At 37.6% G+C, this 24,036-nt stretch overlaps 1 protein-coding gene across 3 annotated transcripts in view; it reads left to right on the top strand.

The window, feature by feature from the left end:
- The window catches only part of CACNA1G (calcium voltage-gated channel subunit alpha1 G), a 501,367-nt gene that overhangs the window by 379,417 nt on the left and 97,914 nt on the right, over positions 1 to 24,036 (top strand). For 2 of the 3 annotated variants that reach the window (XM_069752407.1, XM_069752405.1), the window contains exons 26-31: positions 5,371 to 5,421; positions 14,146 to 14,297; positions 16,251 to 16,360; positions 21,304 to 21,437; positions 23,439 to 23,509; positions 23,940 to 24,018. In XM_069752407.1, coding sequence (XP_069608508.1) covers positions 5,371 to 5,421; positions 14,146 to 14,297; positions 16,251 to 16,360; positions 21,304 to 21,437; positions 23,439 to 23,509; positions 23,940 to 24,018 — 597 coding nt within the window. The remainder of the gene's footprint in view (positions 1 to 5,370; positions 5,422 to 14,145; positions 14,298 to 16,250; positions 16,361 to 21,303; positions 21,438 to 23,438; positions 23,510 to 23,939; positions 24,019 to 24,036) is intronic. The other variant, XM_069752406.1, reaches the window with a different exon arrangement.

Consider the following 24,036-nt stretch of genomic DNA (forward strand, 5'->3'; position numbering starts at 1 on the left):
ATTGTGTAGTTATATAGGGTCATTATTGGTAATATTGGTCTATGTATATGGTGTTCTGTTCAGTAACTATATAGTGGTATTATTCGATTGTGTAGTTATATAGGGTCATTATTGGTAATATTGGTCTATGTATATGGTGTTTTGTTCAGTAACTATATAGTGGTATTATTCGATTATGTAGTCATATAGGGTCACTATTGGTAATATTGGTCTAAGTATAGTGTGTTTTGTTCAGTAACTATATATTGGTATTATTCGATTGTGTAGTTATATAGGGTCATTATTGGTAATATTGGTCTATGTATATGGTGTTCTGTTCAGTAACTATATAGTGGTATTATTCGATTGTGTAGTTATATAGGGTCATTATTGGTAATATTGGTCTATGTATATGGTGTTCTGTTCAGTAACTATATAGTGGTATTATTCGATTGTGTAGTTATATAGGGTCATTATTGGTAATATTGGTCTATGTATATGGTGTTCTGTTCAGTAACTATATAGTGGTATTATTCGATTGTGTAGTTATATAGGGTCATTATTGGTAATATTGGTCTAAGTATAGTGTGTTTTGTTCAGTAACTATATAGTGGTATTATTCGATTGTGTAGTTATATAGGGTCATTATTGGTAATATTGGTCTATGTATGGTGTGTTTTGTTCAGTAACTATATATTGGTATTATTCGATTGTGTAGTTATATAGGGTCATTATTGGTAATATTGGTCTAAGTATAGTGTGTTTTGTTCAGTAACTATATAGTGGTATTATTCGATTATGTAGTCATATAGGGTCACTATTGGTAATAATGGTCTAAGTATAGTGTGTTTTGTTCAGTAACTATATATTGGTATTATTCGATTGTGTAGTTATATAGGGTCATTATTGGTAATATTGGTCTATGTATATGGTGTTTTGTTCAGTAACTATATAGTGGTATTATTCGATTGTGTAGTTATATAGGGTCATTATTGGTAATATTGGTCTAAGTATAGTGTGTTTTGTTCAGTAACTATATATTGGTATTATTCGATTGTGTAGTTATATAGGGTCATTATTGGTAATATTGGTCTAACTATAGTGTGTTTTGTTCAGTAACTATATAGTGGTATTATTCGATTGTGTAGTTATATAGGGTCATTATTGGTAATATTGGTCTAACTATAGTGTGTTTTGTTCAGTAACTATATAGTGGTATTATTCGATTGTGTAGTTATATAGGGTCATTATTGGTAATATTGGTCTATGTATGGTGTGTTTTGTTCAGTAACTATATATTGGTATTATACGATTGTGTAGTTATATAGGGTCATTATTGGTAATATTGGTCTAAGTATAGTGTGTTTTGTTCAGTAACTATATATTGGTATTATTCGATTGTGTAGTTATATAGGGTCATTATTGGTAATATTGGTCTAAGTATAGTGTGTTTTGTTCAGTAACTATATATTGGTATTATTCGATTGTGTAGTTATATAGGGTCATTATTGGTAATATTGGTCTATGTATATGGTGTTCTGTTCAGTAACTATATAGTGGTATTATTCGATTATGTAGTTATATAGGGTCACTATTGGTAATAATGGTCTAAGTATAGTGTGTTTTGTTCAGTAACTATATATTGGTATTATTCGATTGTGTAGTTATATAGGGTCATTATTGGTAATATTGGTCTATGTATATGGTGTTTTGTTCAGTAACTATATAGTGGTATTATTCGATTGTGTAGTTATATAGGGTCATTATTGGTAATATTGGTCTAAGTATAGTGTGTTTTGTTCAGTAACTATATATTGGTATTATTCGATTGTGTAGTTATATAGGGTCATTATTGGTAATATTGGTCTAACTATAGTGTGTTTTGTTCAGTAACTATATAGTGGTATTATTCGATTGTGTAGTTATATAGGGTCATTATTGGTAATATTGGTCTATGTATGGTGTGTTTTGTTCAGTAACTATATATTGGTATTATTCGATTGTGTAGTTATATAGGGTCATTATTGGTAATATTGGTCTATGTATATGGTGTTCTGTTCAGTAACTATATAGTGGTATTATTCGATTGTGTAGTTATATAGGGTCATTATTGGTAATATTGGTCTAAGTATAGTGTGTTTTGTTCAGTAACTATATAGTGGTATTATTCGATTATGTAGTCATATATGGTCACTATTGGTAATAATGGTCTAAGTATAGTGTGTTTTGTTCAGTAACTATATATTGGTATTATTCGATTGTGTAGTTATATAGGGTCATTATTGGTAATATTGGTCTATGTATATGGTGTTTTGTTCAGTAACTATATAGTGGTATTATTCGATTGTGTAGTTATATAGGGTCATTATTGGTAATATTGGTCTAACTATAGTGTGTTTTGTTCAGTAACTATATAGTGGTATTATTCGATTGTGTAGTTATATAGGGTCATTATTGGTAATATTGGTCTATGTATGGTGTGTTTTGTTCAGTAACTATATATTGGTATTATTCGATTGTGTAGTTATATAGGGTCATTATTGGTAATATTGGTCTATGTATATGGTGTTCTGTTCAGTAACTATATAGTGGTATTATTCGATTGTGTAGTTATATAGGGTCATTATTGGTAATATTGGTCTAAGTATAGTGTGTTTTGTTCAGTAACTATATAGTGGTATTATTCGATTGTGTAGTTATATAGGGTCATTATTGGTAATATTGGTCTAAGTATAGTGTGTTTTGTTCAGTAACTATATAGTGGTATTATTCGATTATGTAGTCATATAGGGTCACTATTGGTAATAATGGTCTAAGTATAGTGTGTTTTGTTCAGTAACTATATATTGGTATTATTCGATTGTGTAGTTATATAGGGTCATTATTGGTAATATTGGTCTATGTATATGGTGTTCTGTTCAGTAACTATATAGTGGTATTATTCGATTGTGTAGTTATATAGGGTCATTATTGGTAATATTGGTCTATGTATATGGTGTTCTGTTCAGTAACTATATAGTGGTATTATTCGATTGTGTAGTTACATAGGGTCATTATTGGTAATATTGGTCTAAGTATAGTGTGTTTTGTTCAGTAACTATATAGTGGTATTATTCGATTGTGTAGTTATATAGGGTCATTATTGGTAATATTGGTCTATGTATATGGTGTTTTGTTCAGTAACTATATAGTGGTATTATTCGATTGTGTAGTTATATAGGGTCATTATTGGTAATATTGGTCTAAGTATAGTGTGTTTTGTTCAGTAACTATATAGTGGTATTATTCGATTATGTAGTCATATAGGGTCACTATTGGTAATAATGGTCTAAGTATAGTGTGTTTTGTTCAGTAACTATATATTGGTATTATTCGATTGTGTAGTTATATAGGGTCATTATTGGTAATATTGGTCTATGTATATGGTGTTTTGTTCAGTAACTATATAGTGGTATTATTCGATTGTGTAGTTATATAGGGTCATTATTGGTAATATTGGTCTAAGTATAGTGTGTTTTGTTCAGTAACTATATAGTGGTATTATTCGATTGTGTAGTTATATAGGGTCATTATTGGTAATATTGGTCTAACTATAGTGTGTTTTGTTCAGTAACTATATAGTGGTATTATTCGATTGTGTAGTTATATAGGGTCATTATTGGTAATATTGGTCTATGTATGGTGTGTTTTGTTCAGTAACTATATATTGGTATTATTCGATTGTGTAGTTATATAGGGTCATTATTGGTAATATTGGTCTATGTATATGGTGTTCTGTTCAGTAACTATATAGTGGTATTATTCGATTGTGTAGTTATATAGGGTCATTATTGGTAATATTGGTCTATGTATATGGTGTTCTGTTCAGTAACTATATAGTGGTATTATTCGATTGTGTAGTTATATAGGGTCATTATTGGTAATATTGGTCTATGTATATGGTGTTCTGTTCAGTAACTATATAGTGGTATTATTCGATTGTGTAGTTATATAGGGTCATTATTGGTAATATTGGTCTAAGTATAGTGTGTTTTGTTCAGTAACTATATAGTGGTATTATTCGATTGTGTAGTTATATAGGGTCATTATTGGTAATATTGGCTTTTGTATAGTGTGTTTTGTTAAGTAACAGTATTGCGATGATATTCGTCATTGTGGTTATATTTGATTCTAGTACAGTGGCAACATTGTCATATTACAACAATCATTGTATAGTTATAATATAACTGCATAAATGTGGATACATATACATTAGGGTTTGTGACCCTCATCTTTTAAGACCCCATCCATGGCCCTGAAAATATGACTGCAAGATAAATCTACCACGTATAGAGGAAAAACTAGCTCCCTCCCTCTTAAGTGCATGTGATTGTATGGAGGCTAAACATGCCCTCAAGTACAACAGATAAATAAATGGTGAGCTTCCAGGTCTTTAGAGCTAAATCCAATATTCTTGGGATCTAATTAAAATATAATCACATTGTGCAACAAGATAACCCAGCATGTAACTGCATTATTGTCATATAATCATATCCCAATGAAGAATATTGGATGATAACTCTGAAGAATTCACCTGTAATCAGAGCCATTTTTAGGATCAGATTACACAGAGTTTTTTAGTAATCTGTTACCATAGAGATACATAGGTTTCCATAGGAGCTTAATACACCAAACAATAAGATGTGTTTAATTAAGATTTAAAAAAAAAACCTTTGCAAACTCTGTAATGTTTCATGTTGGATGCAATGAAACAATAAAAAAGGTTGCAAAGAGGGACCTTCCCTTAAAGTGAATCTATCAGTAGGGTTTTTGCTAGCCTAATATGTAAGCAGCATAATGTAGAGACACTAATATGTAAGCAGCATAATGTAGAGACAAAGAACCTTATTCCAGCAATGTGTCACTGACTGGGATAATTGCTGTATTTTTGAAAAAATCAACGTTTTTTTTCTGCAGGAGATTATCACTAGAGGACTAGTAAACCTGCTGCCAGGTAGTCGTTCATATTCATTATCTCTGTATAACCCCGCCCACACCACTGATTGGCAGCTTTCTGCTTATGCATAGTGTAAACAACCAATCAGTGGTGTGGGTGGGGTTATACAGAGCTCAGCATTCAGAGAACTGACAGATCTACAGAAGGTAAGAGATTTTCTCAAAAGTACAGCAAGCAGCCCAGCATGTGATATATCGCTGGAATCAGTGTCTCCACCTCTAAATTAGGCTGCTCTCAGATGGGGTAGCAAAAACCCAGTGAAAGATTCCCTTTAAGCTACAGTCTTTGACAATTTACCATAAAGTTCAATACCAGAAGTAATTCATCACATTAGGCAAATATCAAAGTGTACTACGGCATAGGGGACAGTAATTAACAGCATGTCATTCTTTTAGATCTAATGCTGGATGATACAATGTTGGAGCACTCAGCCAGTCCAACACAAGGTACTGGCAGATCTGGTGTATTGTCCCAGCACAGTGACTTTGTCGTGTAACTAATTGCTGTCTGATGTCAGACGTCAACTAAGCTGTGTGTGAAGTCTTGTTTGTTATCTCATGGCTCACACATTTCATCTTGGTGTTAAAATTCACAAGAGTCATCACACAAGAGACACAACATACTTTAGCATCCCACATGGAAATGTCGGACATAAAAAAGAACAATTTAATAAGCAGCTAAAAATAGAGGGTGCCTGGTATCTGATGGCGTCAATCTTGTAAATTATTCAATTGATAATTCATGAAACTACAGACAATCCATTCTATTGAACTGGTACCAATTCCCTTGCAAAGAAGCAACTAGTCGGTCCTTTGAGAAAATGTATGGAAATGATCTCTCAGGTGGCGCTAGGGAGATAGTTTTACCTTCTGAAGATGATCTGTTTTTCATACTGTGTTGTGTGGTGCCATTACCATGAGATAGGTTGTTGTGATTCGTAGATAACGTGTTGTTACTGTCAATGTCACCAGTAAATAGTGGCCATCAAGGGCAAAAAGGAATGAATTGGATTGTTAGGTCCATGTAAAATGAGTGGGAAAAAGTGGTGGCATGTTAATACATATCGTTTTAAGATGGCAGTACTGTACTTATAAGCTGCTCAGTTTAAATACTACACTACAAGGAATGGGGTGTGTCACAGACTACTAAAGCGCACTGTGCATAGCATAGTATCTTAGAACCTGGCATCCATTTAAAAGAAATGGAGAAATAGGAAAATGGAGAAACCATATCAGAAAAAAATTAAAATGACGTAACGTGAGAGCAGCGCTGGTCTCTGCTTGCCATTTTTTCTCCTTATAATGTGCACTGACAGTGTGCTCTCTTGCTAGTTCATCATTTTTCATTTGAGCTGGCGAAGGAGTGCACTGTCACTGTGTTCTGAGAGGAATATTGCACAGTGACAAGATCCTACAGAGCATAACTCGAAATTGACAACCGATACATGCTCAGTAGAGCAAGGACTAGCTCAGCCCCTGAAAAGGATGTCACTGATGACGCTTTGTTTCAGGGAGGGGACAGCAGCTGCAGAAGTGACCACAGCTTCTGCTCCATGATGACTACTCGGTTGACTATCCCAGCATGTAATGGGGGTTCTCAAACAAAGCATCATCAAACATTAAGTAGGTTAAAAAAGTAAATAGTGAGGAAACAATAATAAATTTTTAATTAAAGTATAGATTAGATTATGACATTAAATTGATAGATTTAGGATTTAAACAAATGCTAGTTTCAGACTACCCCTTTAAGAGCCACATTCAGTTTTGAGAGATGGTAGCAAGCCACATCCAAAGCCCCCTGAGTAGTGACATCCTCACAGCTCACATTAGGTACACCTACATGCCCTCCTCCCTTGTAGGCACTATTCTTACATATAGAAATTCCCACCTTGCCCACAATCAGTGTGGAGGGAGTGCCTGATGCAAGAATACCATCACATCCAGCTTCAACCAACCCTCTACCTGGCAATATAATCCTTTCTCCAGCTTAAAATACTAACCTATTACCCCAGCGGCCAGAACATGGGATCTGCTCTTATCTACAGAGCTTTGGATCCTGAAGAACTTCAATTAAATAAATGAAACAAACAAGCACAACTAGTCAGAAGAATATGTGAAAAAATGTCTTCATTTTAGAGTAATCCTGAATTTAGTGGTTTATCTCATATTTTAAGACATAGAACATAAAACATAAACGCTATTAAGAGGAAGTCACTTTTCTAGTTTGCATTTAGAGTTGAGGATACATAATATTATTGTGCGATTCCTATTCTTGGACCAATGGACAGCCATGGAATCTACAGATTGGTCAGCTGGGTGTGGACAAGGCTTATAGTGAAATGTGATACAACTAGATTAATAGATCAGTGCTATTTTGTATGAAATTGTTATATCCATAAAATGGAGTCATTTCATCAGATATCCAATAATCCACAATAATGGGATATCTTGAATACCAGATATCATTACAAAGGAAGTATATAGAAGTTAAGACACAGCAACTCTCTAAAATTTGACAGTCCAAGGGATGGTGTAATTTATAGAACCCAAAAGAAGACACTCAGCACTAAAAGGAGTCAACAGTAGACAGTATTATTTTGCTAATTTCATACCATGCCTTTTTTTTATAGAGGCACACCTAGAGATTGCAAGGACAGGACAAGGCTTGGCACTACTTTGCGTCTCTTGTATTTTGACACAGTCCTACCTTTTTCCTGCAGCTACCATTAGGGAAAGGATATTGCATAGCGTTCCCAACATAAAACTAAAAGGAATGTCTTCCCCCTTAGTAATGGCTGCAGGCGGACAAAGTTGTTTCATTTATTTCTCTGACTGTGAATGAAATCAGGCGATTTGGACCTTTATGTGTTAGGAAATTATGAAGAGTGTCAACTTTAATAAAAATGCAATAAATTTTTCAGAGCCCTAAGTAGAGGTAGGGGGTCCAATCTGAGATTTTCTCTGGGGTCCTATGATTTCTGTGTATACTCTACTGGCACATAGAGCTAATATTTTTAAAACCTGGTTGGCAAAAACAAGTAATTGCATTGTTTGCCTTTTACATAAGATATATTACCTTCTTCCTTTAAACATATAGCTTAATAAGACAAATCAGAGGAAAATATCTCTGGTATTTTGTCATTTCCATATTTTATACGTACAGTGGCATGTAAAGGTTTGGGCACCCCTAGTCAAAATTGCTGTTACTATGAACAGTTAACCAAGTTGAAGGTGAAATGAACTCAAATTACATATATCCTTCGTATTTTAGACAAAATATATATACACTACCATTCAAAAGTGTAGGGTCACCCAGACAATTTTGTGTTTTCCATGAAAGCTCATACTTTTATTAATCAAATGAGTTGCCAAATGAATTGAAAATCTAGTCCAGACATTGACAAGGTTTGAAAAAAAGATTTTTATTTGAAATAATAATTTTGTCCTTCAAACTTTGTTTTCGTCAAAGAATGTTCCCTGTGTTGCAATTACAGCATTACAAACCTTTGGCATTCTAGCAGTTAATTTGCTGAGGTAATCTGGAGAAATTTCACCCCATGCTTCCAGAAGCCCCTCCTACAAGTTGGTTTGGCTTGATGGGACCTTTTTGCGTACCATACGATCAAGCTGCTCCCACAACAGCTCAATGGGGTTGAGATCTGGAGACTGTGCTGGCCACTCCATTACAGATAGAATACCAGCTGCCTGCTTCTTCCCTAAATAGATCTTGCATAATTTGGAAGTGTGCTTTGGGTCATTGTCCTGTTGTAGGATGAAATTGGCACAATCAAGCACTGTCCACAGGGTTTGCCATGGCAATGCAACATGGAGTGATAGCCTTCCTTATTCAAAATCCCTTTTACCTTGTACAAATCTCCCACTTTACCAGCACCAAAGCAACCCCAGACCATCACATTACCTCCACCATGCTTGACAGATGGCGTCAAACACTCTTCCAGCATCTTTTCAGTTGTTCTGCATCTCACAAATGTTCTTCTGTGTGATTCAAACACTTCAAACTTGGATTCGTCTGTCCAAAATACTTTTTTCCTATCTTCCTCTGTCCAATGTCTGTGTTATTTTGCCCATATTATTCTTTTCTTTTTATTAGCCAGTCTCCGATATGGCTTTTTCTTTGCCACTCTGCCCTGAAGGCCAGCATCCCGGAGTCGCCTCTTCACTGTAGACGTTGACACTGGCATTTTGCATGTACTATTTAATGAAGCTGCCAGTTGAGGACTGGTGAGGCGTTGATTTCCCAAATTACAGACAATGTACTTGTCTTGTTGCTCAGTTGTACAGCGGGGCCTCCCACTTCTCTTTCTACTCTGGTTAGAGCCTGTTTGTGCTCTCCTCTGAAAGGAGTAGTACACACCGTTGTAGGAAATCTTCAGTTTCTTGGCAACTTCTCGCATGGAATAGCCTTCATTTCTAAGAACAAGAATAGACTGTTGAGTTTCACATGAAAATTATTTTTTCTGGAAATTTTGAGTTTAATGGAACCAACAAATGTAATCCTTCAGATTCTCAACAAGCTCAAAAGAAAGTCAGGTTTATAGGTTCTCTAATCAGCCAAACTGTTTTCAGCTGTGCTAACATACTTGCACAAGGGTTTTCAAGGGTATTCTAAACATCCATTAGCCTTCTTATACAGTTAGCAAACACAAAGTACCATAAGAACACTGGAGTGATCGTTGTTGGAAATGGGCCTCTATACACCTGAAGATATTGCATTACAAACCAGACATTGGCAGCTAGAATAGTCATTTACCACATTAACAATGTATAGAGTGCATTTCTGAGTCATTTAATGTTAGCTTCATTGGAAAAAACTGCTTTTCTTTCAAAAATAAGGACATTTCTAAGTGACCCTAAACTTTTGAACGGTAGTGTATATTTTTTTTCATCTTTTACATTTTAAAAACTACAAAAAGTAAAATAGGCAGTGCAAACGTATGGGCACCCTGCATGGTTAGTAACTAGGAGCACCCCCTTTTGAAAGTATCACAGCTCGTAAGTGCTTTTTGTAGCCAGACAAGAGTCTTCAATTCTTTTTTGAGGGATTTTCATTCTTCCTTGGAAAATTCTTCCAGTTCTGCTCTGCTCGCTCGCTCATTTTTGCTAGACTGCTGATCACACAACGAACATGAAAAATGCTTGATGGTTAGGTGAAATTATATTTTGTACTGCACAAATGTTTATGCTCACTGAGCAATCTGTTACAGTTTGTTCAGTGTGTATCCTTTACTTCACTCTACTTGTATAAACAGGCTACTAAACGACCGCCGATCAACAAGGAAGGAGCTGATCGGAGGTGATTTAGTGCCCTAATGGACATTAACTCTAATCTATATATGTTGTGATAGATTAACTGTGTAGCTGCAGGCAAAGTTGGACTGCTGCAATCAGAGACGGGAACAAAATCCAAAATAAACACCTGCTCGGCTGATAACTAGTTAGCCAATAGCTTCCTCGACTACACTGTTGGCCTTCAGCACCCAAAAAAGAAGCCAAAAGGATGTGTTTTACCTCACACTAATTGCACTGAAGACCAGCAGTGATCTATAACCCAGAGTATCGTAGACACCTTGTGCCTCCCCATCACATTCTGCCTCCCCATTTAAAGTGCACACACTGAACTAATTTCTAAATCCAGTAATGAACCTTTCCAACCACTTGATTGATGTGCTTCGCTGCCAAACCTACATATCTTTCCATACAAATCCTGGAGTTACCAAAGCAAATGCCAAAGTATAATTTACTAAGGGTGTTCAGTTTCCCTATACCTCATGTAGCTTTTCCTGGATAGGATGTATGTATGTGTATAGACAGTGGGGGAAATAAGTATTTGATTCCTTGCTAATTTTGTAAGTTTAACTCCAGAAAATCAAAATGTATAAATTATATAAATGTATTTGCATTTTGCAGTGAGAAATAAGTATTTGATCCCTCTGGCAAACGAGAATTAATACTTGGTGGCAAAACCCTGGTTGGCAAGCACGGCAATCAGACTTTTTTGTAGTTGATGATGAGGTTTGCACACATGTCAGGAGGAATTTTGGCCCACTCCTCTTTTCAGATCATCTCTACATCATTAAGATTTTGAGGCTGTCGCTTGTCAACCCAGAGCTCCAACTTCCTCCATAAGTTTTCTATGGGATTAAGGTCTGGATATTTGCTAGGCCACTCACTGACCTTAATGTGCTTCATTTTGAGCCACTCCTTTGCTGCCTTGGCTGTATGTTTAGGGTCATTATCTTGCTGGAAGACCCAGCGATGACTCATTTTGAATGTCCTGGTAGAGGGAAGGAGGTTGTCACTCAGGATTTTACGGTACATGGCTCCATTAATTCTCTCATTGATGTGGTGAAGTAGTCTTGTGCCCTTAGCAGAGAAACACCCCCAAAACATAATGTTTCCATCTCCATGCTTGACAGTGGGGACGGTGTTCTTTGGGTCATAGGCACCATTTATCTTCCTCCAAACATGGCGAGGTGAGTTAATGCCAAAGAGTTCAATTTTTGTCTCATCCGACAACAGCACCTTCTCCCAATCACTCACAGAATCATCCAGGTGTTCATTGGCAAACTTCAGACGGGCCTGCAAATGTGCCTTCTTGAGCAGGGGGACCTTGCGGGCACTGCAGGATTTTAAACCTTTACGGCGTAATATGTTACCAATATTTTCATGGTGACTGTGGTCCCAGCTGCCTTGAGATCATTAACAAACTCCCCCGTGTAGTTTTAGGCTCATCTCTCACCTTCCTCATGATCAAGGATACCTCGCGAGGTGAGATTTTGCATGCTGCCCCAGATCGATGTCGATTGACAGTCATTTTGTATTTCTTCCATTTTCTTACTATTGCACCAACAGTTGTCTCCTTCTCACCCAGCGTCTTACTTATGGTTTTGTAGCCCATTTCAGCTTTGTGCAGGGCTATGATCTTGTCCCTGACATCCTTATCAAGCTGTTTGGTCTTGCTCATGTTGTAGAGGTTAAGGTACCGTCACACATAACGATATCGTTAACGATATCGTTGCTTTTTGTGACGTAGCAACGATATCGTTAAGGAAATCGTTATGTGTGACAGCGACCAACGATCAGGCCCCTGCTGGGAGATCGTTGGTCGCTGAGGAAAGTCCAGAACTTTATTTTGTCGCTGGACTTCCCGCTGACATCGCTGGATCGGCATGTGTGACACCGATCCAGCGATGTCTTCACTTGTAACCAGGGTAAACATCGGGTTACTAAGCGCAGGGCCGCGCTTAGTAACCCGATGTTTACCCTGGTTACTAGCGTAAACGTTAAAAAAACAAACACTACATACTTACCTTCAGCTGTCTGTCCCCGGTGCTCTGCTTCTCTGCACTCCTCCTGCATCCTGTGTCAGCGCCAGCCAGCCGGAAAGCAGAGCGGTGACGTCACTGCTCTGCTTTCCGGCTGACCGGCGCTGACAGTGCAGAGGAAAGCAGAGCGCCGGAGGACAGACAGCTGAAGGTAAGTATGTAGTGTTTGTTTTTTTAACGTTTACGCTGGTAACCAGGGTAAACATGGGGTTACTAAGCGCCGCCCTGCGCTTAGTAACCCGATGTTTACCCTGGTTACCGGGGACCTCGGGATCGTTGGTCGCTGGAGAGCTGTCTGTGTGACAGCTCTCCAGCGACCAAACAGCGACGCTGCAGCGATCGACATCGTTGTCGGTATCGCTGCAGCGTCGCTTAGTGTGACGGTACCCTTAGAGTCTGACTGATTAATTGAGTCTGTGGACAGGAGTCTTTTATAAAGGTGAATATGTAAGACAGCTGTCTTTAATGCAGATAACAAGTTGATTAGGAGCGTGCAACTGGTCTGTAGGAGCCAGAACAAATAATGGTTAGTAGGGGATCAAATACTTATTTCTCACTGCAAAATACAAATAAATTTATAGAATTTATACAATGTGATTTTCTGAATTTTATTTTTGATATTCTATCTCTCAATGTTAAAATTAACCTACCTTTAAAATTATAGACTGTTCAGGTATTTGTCAGTGTGAAAACTTACAAAATCAGCAAGTGATCATCAAATACGGTACTTATTTTCCCCACTGTGTGTATATATATATATATATATATATATATATATATATATATATATATATATATATACTGTATATGCATATATATGGAGAAATCGTCCTGCTACTATCTCACAGCGTACAAGTAACATGCACACATCTACAGAAAAACAGAATAAAAATAGCAAGGATTATACAATGGCTAGGAAAACGCTGATAGTACATCGCTATGTGGCGCTCTATAAATTGGAGTTTTGTATTTTTGTTAATCCGGCAGTGACTCAGGAAAGGGAACAAATACTGTCAATCTGTGGATTCATACTGAGCTGCTAATGAACAAAATATAGCCCAGCTACTAAATAGCCAGAAACCAATATGTATGCAAATGTGGGTTTTTTCAAGGTTTTTGCTGATCAATTGTGTTGTGAATGAACCAGGAAAGTATAGGATCATGTAAATCCCAGTATTGTGCTCCAGATGTGAATGTAATGTACAAGTAGATGAGCATCTGCCATTCACTCCATGTAGAATACCTAGGTGCTCTTATAATGATGGCTGGAATTCCTTAACCAACACAACCCATTATGTGGTAAAGTCGTTCTCAGTTTCAGTATTTATGTTCCACTATGCACAATGTATTCCGTACTTTTCATTCTGTTCTCTGCATTTTCATCTCTTCTTCTACAAGTTCTTCCATAGGATGTTCGTAAGTTTTGTGTTTGGGACAAGTCCTTTTGTTGAAGTTTTTATCTGTCCTCACGTTTTGTCATCTGTACAGTGAATTCTGAATTTGTAATGTGACTTGGATATTTCTATGTGCAAGTAGATGATGTCTACACTAGTTACCGGGGACAGATTTGAAAAATAATAGCAATCGTAAAAATCTGAAATATGTGTTACATTTAATTGTGTATGAAGTTTTGCAATTTTATTTCTCTTATGTTTATGCATTAGTTATCTGATCTAAAGCATGGCAACTGCAAGTGCATGGGGTGCATGCATGACTGGGAGAAGGCATACGTGGCTGGAGGTCTCAGAAATGACTTGTTCTGTTAGAAGTAACTCATTGCACAGGAGTCCTAATTGAATGCAGTTTGTGTTTGCCTTCTTTGTAGAAGCCCAGTGCAAGCCTTATTATTCCGAGTACTCCCATGCACGTCTTCTCATACATCATATGTGCACAAGTCACTACCTGGATCTTTTTATTACCGGGGTTATTGGCCTCAACGTTGTTACTATGGCCATGGAACACTACCAGCAGCCAAAGGTAAAAGAAAAAATGGCCTTGGTATATCATATGGAAAATTAGTTTAAATAAGTTATTTAAAGGATTTGTCTGATCTTTGTTTTTTTAGGAGCGCACTGCTACTACTACTGACTACCTGTTATCTGTTTTCTGAGGATCAGTGTGCTCCTGCTGATGACAGTTTAGACCAGCGGCATTGTGACGCAGCTGGCCTAAATTGTGCACTCTGATACTGCATGCATCTGAAGATGGCCAGATCTAGTGATCCAGTCATTTCTGGGGGGCGCCTGCAAGCTGCACAGCAAAGAGCCTGCAAGCACACATTCCTGACCCAGGAGACCGTCCACCACTGATAGACTGATGAGGTGGACGGTAACCTTGGGAACGAGCAGCACACTATAGAATTGAAAATCCATCTGCTCTTGAGAGATACATTGCAAAGTTTCTTGTTTTTACAAGCACTTTTCAATTATACTCATTATAGATGATAAGAAAATCCCTCTAAGGGGATGTTTGCCTCTAAAAGACGCCCCACTTTGTAATTTAAATTGCATGGCTGATAAAATGATCACTGGACTGACTTTACTTTACACTATGAGCCACAGTGGAGATCTCTCGCAGTGGAGGACAAAGTGCATCCACCATGATTATATGACATTTTCAGTTTATGTCTAACATGTAACTATACAGTATATGCTAGAAACATACACATAAGGGAACATACACATAAGCATGCTATTTTAAAGCTATCATCTACGATTTTGGTGGTTACCGTAAACACAGGTATCCGTTTGTATATGATTTTAAAATTTAAAAAATGGGTATTTTTTTACTAAAGTATTAAAAATACATGTATCCATTCCTTCGTGACTATAATGCAAAAAAGAACTATATATATAATATATTATATAATATATATAATATGTATAATACTATATTATATATATATAGATAGATATAGAGATAAATAGATGGATATAGATACAGTAGATATATATATATATATATATATATATATATATATATAGTGCGTGTACACTTTGGAGGACCTAAAAGCTTGGTAGAATACCGTATGTCATTCTGTCCTTCAAAAAGGGCATATGCGGATCCTAAACAGGTCAGATATAGTGAAAAGTGTACACTGATAAATTACATGTTACCCATTACAGTCAGGGGATACACCAAGTAATACATTTGAATACCATCTTGAAACTTTAGCATTTGATGTATCCTTAGCAGAAAGCATTAAGTTGATGTACATCTCCCTTGCTCAAAAAACTCATCTGAGTTCATTGGTTGGAATCTGCGTTGAAGACATTGAGGAAAATATTCTTTTAGATTACTACGGGTCTGGTGATGATATAGTATTTTGAAGAATCCAGAATTGCCGTTGCAACAGGCCTAGTCAACTTTAAAGGGTTGTCCACATTTGAGGACAATTTTTTGTACATAAATGCATGTATTTTGGGCTAAAAAACATTTTTTTCAATTGGGTTTCATTAAAAAATGTTGCACTGTTTGCCTTCTGTAGCTTCTGTCTTATGCTGGCTGCAGAACGAGGTAACTGAGAATCCATCACTCTGCCCGTTATGACGGTCAGATGAAAAGTTTGCGTTTCTTTTATGTTTTTTTTTCCTTTGCTCCTCTCAGTTGCTTCACGACCACAGACAACATCATGAACGCAGACCACATCAGAGTTGAATGTACAAGGAGACAAATTTTCTGTAAAGGTCAAAAGGTGCAACAATTGTAAAGAAACCCAATAGTAAAAATGATTTTTAGCCCCAAAAACAAACATTTAAGTTAAAAAAGGCTTCTAGAGATGGACAACACTTTTTATGTTCAAGTTGCTCCAATGGATGAAGAATATTAAACCTATTAATAAAAATACACAATTTTATACAAATTTATGTTCACAAGCATTTATGTAAAAGATTTGACTAAATTAAGCTAAAGTTGATTGTTTTCTTCTAGGTATTGGATGAGGCCCTGAAGATCTGTAACTATATTTTCACCTTAATTTTTGTCCTAGAGTCGGGGTGTAAAATGATAGCATTTGGATTCCGACGTTTCTTTAAAGACAGGTACAAATATCTTATTTTTAAATAATTGTTATTTCTATGCATTTTTGATAGTGATGAGAGAATATACTTGTTACTCGACATTTCTCGAGCATGCTCCAGGCTCCTACGAGTATTTTTTAGTGCTCGGAGATTTAGTTTTTCTTGCCGCAGCTAAATGATTTACATCCCTTAGCCAGCTTGATCACATGTGGGGATTCTCTACCACCCAGGCAACCCCCACATGTACTTATGCTGGCTAACAGATGTAAATCATTCAGCAGCAGCAAGAAAAACTAAATCTCCGAGCTCTAAAAAATACTCGGAGGACCCCCAAGCGTGCTCGAGAAATCTCGAGCAACGAGTATATTTGCTCAACACTAATTGTTGATCGTCTTGTGGTCGGGATAGGTTTGTGTTTGACAGATGAAGCAGCTGATAAATTGTTGCCGTTGTAATGGGCTTCATTCACACTTGAGTTTTGGACCGTATTTTACATCAGTACATGTAAGGCAAAACCAGGAGACTATCTGTATTATTTTACATAGACATTTCCTACGGAATACTATGTATTTCAATTGTAGTAATTTTTGAAGTGTAAACTGCTTGAAATATTGCTATATTTTGTCACTACTTGTAGTTGCACAAAACTTTGGCCACTTTTGGCATTTTCATGTCAGTTTCTCCCTGCTCTATCCATTTTGGCAGGGGGCAAGGGCAGGTCAGTAGCTTGACGGCATAGCTCATCTAATTCATAACAGGCTGTAATGTTCCCTATGGCAGAAATCTTAGTCAAGTCAGGGACTGGATCAAGATTTCTGGCATGGTGCAAAGAGGCACACGCCACTTGTCAGGGACTCCTGATTTATTAAGAGGTTTTGATGAATTGGGGCCAAGTTTTTCTTTGCAAAATTGTCTAAGGCTTTATTCATACCATATTGTGATTTATGACAGATATACAGTACATACCAAAAGTTTGGACACACCTCATTTAAAGATTTTTCTGTATTTTTATGACTGTGAAAATTATACATTCACACTAAAGGCATCAAAACTATGAATTAACACATGTGGAATTATATACGATATGCTCCCATCCTGGCCCCATATCTCCTCCCATCCTAGCCCCATAGGTCTCCATCCTGCCCACAAATATATATGTCCTCTCATCCTGGCCCCATATGTCTCCATCCTGCCCCCATATGTTCTCCCATCCTGGCCCCATATATCCTCCCATATTGGCCCCATATGTCCTCCCACCCTAGCCACATATGTCTCCATCCAGCCCCCATATACAGTACAGCCCAAAAGTTTGGACACGCCTTCTCATCTAAAGATTTTTCTGTATTTTCATGACTATGAAAATTGTACATTCACACTGAAGGCATCAAAACTATGAATTAACACATGTGGAATTATATACTTAACAAAAAAGTGTGAAACAACTGAAATTATGTCTTATATTCTAGGTTCTTCAAAGTAGCCACCTTTTGCTTTGATAACTGCTTTGCACGCTCTTGGCATTCTCTTGATGAGCTTCAAGAAGTAGTCACCGGGAATGGTCTTCCAACAATCTTGAAGGAGTTCCCAGAGATGCTTAGCACTTGTTGGCCCTTTTGCCTTCACTCTGCGGTCCAGCTCACCCCAAACCATCTCGATTGGGTTCAGGTCTGGTGACTGTGGAGGCCAGGTCATCTGGCGTAGCACCCCATCACTCTCCTTCTTGGTCAAATAGCCCTTACACAGCCTGGAGGTGTGTTTGGGGTCATTGTCCTGTTGAAAAATAAATGATGGTCCAACTAAACGCAAACCGGATGGAATAGCATGCCGCTGAAAGATGCTGTGGTAGACATGCTGGTTCAGTATGCCTTCAATTTAAATAAATCCCCAACAGTGTCACCAGCATAGCACCCCCACACCATCACACCTCCTCCTCCTCCATGCTTCACGGTGGGAGCCAGGCATGTAGAGTCCATCCGTTCACCTTTTCTGCGTCGCACAAAGACACAGTGGTTGGAACCAAAGATCTCAAATTTGGACTTATCAGACCAAAGCACAGATTTCCACTGGTCTAATGTCCATTCCTTGTGTTCTTTAGCCCAAAAAAAAGTCTCTTCTGCTTGTTGCCATCCTTAGCAGTGGTTTCCTAGCAGCTATTTTACCATGAAGGCCTGCTGCACAAAGTCTCCTCTTAACAGTTGTTGTAGAGATGTGTATGCTGCTAGTACTCTGTGTGGCATTGACTTGGTCTCTAATCTGAGCTGCTGTTAACCTGCGATTTCTGAGGCTGGTGACTCGGATAAACTTATCCTCAGAAGCAGAGGTGACTCTTGGTCTTCCTTTCCTGGGGCGGTCCTTATGTGAGCCAGTTTCTTTGTAGCGCTTGATGGTTTTTGCCACTGCACTTGGGGACACTTTCAAAGTTTTCCCAATTTTTTGGCCTGACTGACCTTCATTTCTTAAAGTAATGATGGCCACTCGTTTTTCTTTACTTAGCTGCTTTTTTCTTGCCATAATACAAATTCTAACAATCTATTCAGTGGGACTATCAGCTGTGTATCCACAAGACTTGGCACAACACAACTGATGGTCCCAACCCCATTTATAAGGCAAGAAATCCCACTTATTAAACCTGACAGGGCACACCTGTGAAGTGAATGAAGTGAAAACCATTCCCGGTGACTACCTTTTGAAGCTCATCAAGAGAGTGCAAAACAGTCATCAAAGCAAAAGGTGGCTACTTTGAAGAACCTAGAATATAAGACATAATTTCACTTGTTTCACACTTTTTTGTTAAGTATATAATTCCACATGTGTTAATTCATAGTTTTGATGCCTTCAGTGTGAATGTACAATTTTCATAGTCATGAAAATACAGAAATATCTTTAAATGAGAAGGTGTGTCCAAACTTTTGATCTGTACTGTTCATGCATGCTACCAAAACCAAAAAACATAGAATCATAGAATTACAGAATGTTAGCGTTGGAATGGACCTCAAGGGTCATTGTGTCCATGCATACACACATGAAATAAAACTACCCAGAAGTGTGTCAAAATTGTGCCATTTTGGCAAATTGTTTTTTTTTTTTTAATTTTCAGAATCACAAAACTATAGATCCAATAAAATAAATGACAGGCTTAGTATAACTTAATACATTTACCTAAGACTAACATCCTTCATAATCTGCACCTCCCTATTCCGTCTCCAAGACTTTTCTCATGCTGCACCAGTTCTCTGGAATGCACTACCCTGGACAATTCGGGTGATTCCCAGTATCCACAGTTTTCAGAGTGCCCAAAACACATTTCTTTAGACTCACTAATTTTACTATTCTCTGTTCTCCCTTCCTACACTTCTCCAAAATCTGGTCCTTTCTATCATTTGTTCTCACAAGCCTCCATGCACTTGATGACACTTTGTACCTAGACATAAACAGATACTGGCACGTGATCAGTTTATATTGCTTCAATGAATACCCTTATTTATTATACTGATAGCTGGACCGTACAATACGAGCACTTTCTTACCTTTTGTGTCATTCAATTTCCTCATAGATTCTAATCTCCTCTCTCCTCCTGTGTGATTTGTAGAACTATGTGTTACTCTATAATGTCTGATATTGTTTGTGCATGTACCTTTGAAATTGTAAAGAATTGCAAAATATGCTTGCGCCATATGAATAAAACTATAGACCTTTTTCTACTTAACAGCATGTGCCATATTGGGAGTTGAGTCTAAAGTGCTTGTGACAAAACTAATATTTAGACTCATATTAAGTTCCCTAAAGACGCAAGAATTATTCTTAGTTAAACTTTTGGACCAGATGCAGGATGACACAATTATTAAGTGTATTCAACACCTTTTGATCCTTATCCACAAGATGACTAGTTTTCATTTGCAACTATACAAATGTAGTATGTGATACTTTTCTGGAAGCCACATCTAAAGAGGACCTGAAAGCTTTCACCTCCCCTAAAATAAGATGGTACATTATATACTGCTGCCCTGGGAGCAATGCAATCAGAGCTAGTGATCAGTAAAAGGCACCATATTGCTGTACAGCCTCTATTGACTATGAGGTATTTTCTATTTTTTTTCCCATTGTGCAACATTAGAGAATGTCTGGGGTGTAGAAATAAAAATTAGCTCATTAATGAAACATCAAACCCAGAACACAAGTCATTGTATGCAAATGAGGGAATTTCAAGGCATTCACCGCCTATAAAAGTTTAGGATGCTTGTAAGAACCAAAAGCTCAGGTAAAAAGTCATTGTTTATGAGAGTATTATGAAACAGCTTACCATCTTCATCACCTCGCTGGAAAAATTGTAATGACATTTGTACATGTAATTCTTTAACATGACATGATCTGGTTTCAGGTCCTTTTAAGACTTCACTTTTGAAAATGTATACGGATTAATTTTCTTGGGTACAGTGCTGATGGAATGAGAAGGTTTTTTTACATTTAGAAAATTGATATCTCCTACCATATCCAATTGGTAGGGTTCCAAGTTGGCTACCCCATCAGTTGTTTAAAGGGGCAGTGACATGTGGTAAACGCTGCAGTCTTTTATGCTGTATAGTAGTGTTGTCTACATAGTATCAGATGTGCTGGGCATTGCAGCGATATCCCGTTCTCTTCAATGGAACACTGCTGTAATACCCAACACAGCCGCTACTGTGTAGACAGGTGGACAGAGCAAAAATGGCTGCAGCGCACAGTCACACAGCTGATCAGCAGGAATGCCAAGAGTTGACTCATCCACTGATTGGATATTGATGACCAATCCAAACAATAACCCATTAATATTTTCAACCTAGAAAACCCCTGTAAACATTTTTTACTAGTTGAGTTATAGATATCAGCTCATTTTTGGACATCTCAGCAGCTAGACCCTTATTTTTCGGAGATCTTACTAACAACATTAAGCAATTTTTTTTATTCTTGAAATATCTGTCTTACAGATGGAATCAACTGGACTTAGCAATTGTTCTTCTTTCAATCATGGGTATTACACTGGAAGAGATTGAAGTGAATGCATCATTGCCTATAAACCCGACAATTATACGCATTATGAGAGTTCTGAGAATTGCGAGGGGTACGTAATCTAATTATTGAGGGTACTTTAATAATAGAAATATTAGTTTATGATGTACAGCATGTAGCAGTCCAATTATGTATCTATCGCTGTTCCTGTAAAGCTTTACTACAGGACTAAGCAAACACTACTCAACCGATTCATCAAGACTGATGTTCTATACATCAGTCTGGATGAAAAGTCCAGCGGAGTAAGATACCAAATTCATTAAAGGGGTTGTCTGGACATATGTATTTGATGACCTATCTACACGATAGTGCTATACAGTAACTGCAGAAAAAAGACATTGCATATCCAAAGGATAGCACTATTTACAGGATAGGTCATCAATAGCAGAACGGTGGGGGTTCAACAATCAGCTGTTTTTTGCTCAGCTCCATTCAGTATGTATAGGAGCCAATGCCGGCTTGCACAAATGGCCATGGCCCCTACACTTTGAACAAAACTGCTGAGTGCAGCTCTATCCAAAGTATTCACATCCAGCCACCTGAGCAAAATAACAGCTAATCGGTGCGAGCGACGGATGTTGGACCCACACTCATCCTATAGACAGGTCATCAAACACATATGCCCGGACAATACCCTTAAAAGATGTCCGCCTCTTAATTAATTTGACACGTTGTACAGCTGCAGTGTAACAGCATATGAATTGTACTCCAGTCATGAACTGAAGGCTATTTTTTTCTCGCCTTACTCCAATTTGGTGGAGTAAATTAGGATAAAGTTGCCAGCCCCCTCCTCACTAAGCTTTGCTAACTCTGGTGTAATAAAAAATATCGCATCATCGCATTGCAAATGCATTACACACGGATGACCATACGGAGAACACTTGTGCGACTCTCAGCAAGGAGACTCGGACCGATTTTCCATACGTTTAGTGTGACCCCGGCCTTACTGTTGTTTGCAAACGTGCATATGCTAATAGTACACAAGCATAATAATTTATTATGTAAATTAATAATTTATTATATAATTTAATTTAAGGGAAGCACTGCGCCCTGTTAGCCTCACAGGAGCACAAACTTACTGCCAAACTGATAGCAGTCAGTGGTTATGCAACATGCAATCTCCTCACCGGAGAAGCCGGTATCCTAGGGGCTTATTTCAGCCGGGTCCCTGAACACACTCATACAATCTCCTCACCAGAGGTGCCGGTATTCTAGGGGCTTATTTCAGCCGGGTCCCTGAACACACTCATACAATCTCCTCACCAGAGGTGCCGGTATTCTAGGGGCTTATTTCAGCCGGGTCCCTGAACACACTCATACAATCTCCTCACCAGAGGTGCCGGTATTCTAGGGGCTTATTTCAGCCTTTCTGCCATCATGAGGCCGGCTTTTCATATATACAGTGAAATGTAAAAGTCTGGGCACTCCCAGACAAAATTACTGTTGTTGTGAACAGTTAAACAAGTTGAAGATGAAATGAATGATCTCTAAAAGGCCTGAAGTTAAATGTGATATTTCCTTTGTATTTTAGGCAAAAAATATATGTATTTTGTAATTTTTTACATTTAAAAAATAAAATTACAAAAAAGGAAAATGGGCTGATGTAAATATTTGTGCACCCTTGGAGATTTGTGTGCTCAAATAACTTGGACCAAGGTTTCAGACCTTAATTAGCCTGTCGGGGTCATGGCTTGTTCACTATCATCGTTAGGAAAGGCCAGATGACACAAATTTCCCATCTTTTTAAAAACCCAGCCTCCTCTAACCTTATGCCAAAAAACAGCAGCCATGGGTTCTTCTATTATTCACAATAACAATAATTTTGACCAGGGGTGCCCAAACCTTTACATGCCACTGTAAAATTATAAATATTGTAGACCCCCAATTGTATTGCATCCTAATTGTGAGTCTATAGCCCCTTTCCCTCCCTTCCCCCACATACACCATTTACAATTAGATCGCCATCTAAGTCTTTAGAATGCTGTTATTGTATCTGGTATTGGATTTTGCCTTTGTTTAGTCTCCTTGTAATACTTTTGCTATCATCCTGCAGTCCTGAAGTTACTGAAGATGGCTGTTGGGATGAGGGCTTTGCTGGATACTGTTCTACAAGCTCTTCCTCAGGTACAGAAAAGACAAACCATATTTGCTGCGGTGGCATACTAAGAGCTCACGTATATGGCTGCATACAAACGCCAAGTTGTATAAAGCCGTAAAACAGCACCAATTGAAGCCATACTACACACATCAGATTTTATACAGATGTTTATTTCTGCTGGAGGCACCATGTGGCAGCACACAGAAACCTACAAAGAAGAATATTAAAGAATAAGAATTACTTAAAAGAAAACTTCTATACTCTGACCAAGTCAATAGTAGTTACTGCAATCCTAAAAACATGTCTACCATATGATATGGCAAATGAAAGATGAAGGTTTCAGGACATTCCAGGAGTTGTAGTTTAATTGTGACTGCTGTATAGCCACAGGTCTGAGAGCTCTGCTATAAGTGAGTCTCACACAGTGATACCTGTATGTCTTTACCATCCTTACAGGTGGGGAACCTGGGTCTTCTCTTTATGCTGCTATTCTTCATTTTTGCTGCCTTGGGGGTTGAATTGTTTGGTGATTTGGGTAAGTGTTCAGAAAAAT

This window comes from Ranitomeya imitator, chromosome 2 (genome assembly GCF_032444005.1).
Source record: "Ranitomeya imitator isolate aRanImi1 chromosome 2, aRanImi1.pri, whole genome shotgun sequence".
In the NCBI taxonomy this organism is placed as follows: Eukaryota; Metazoa; Chordata; class Amphibia; order Anura; family Dendrobatidae; genus Ranitomeya; species Ranitomeya imitator.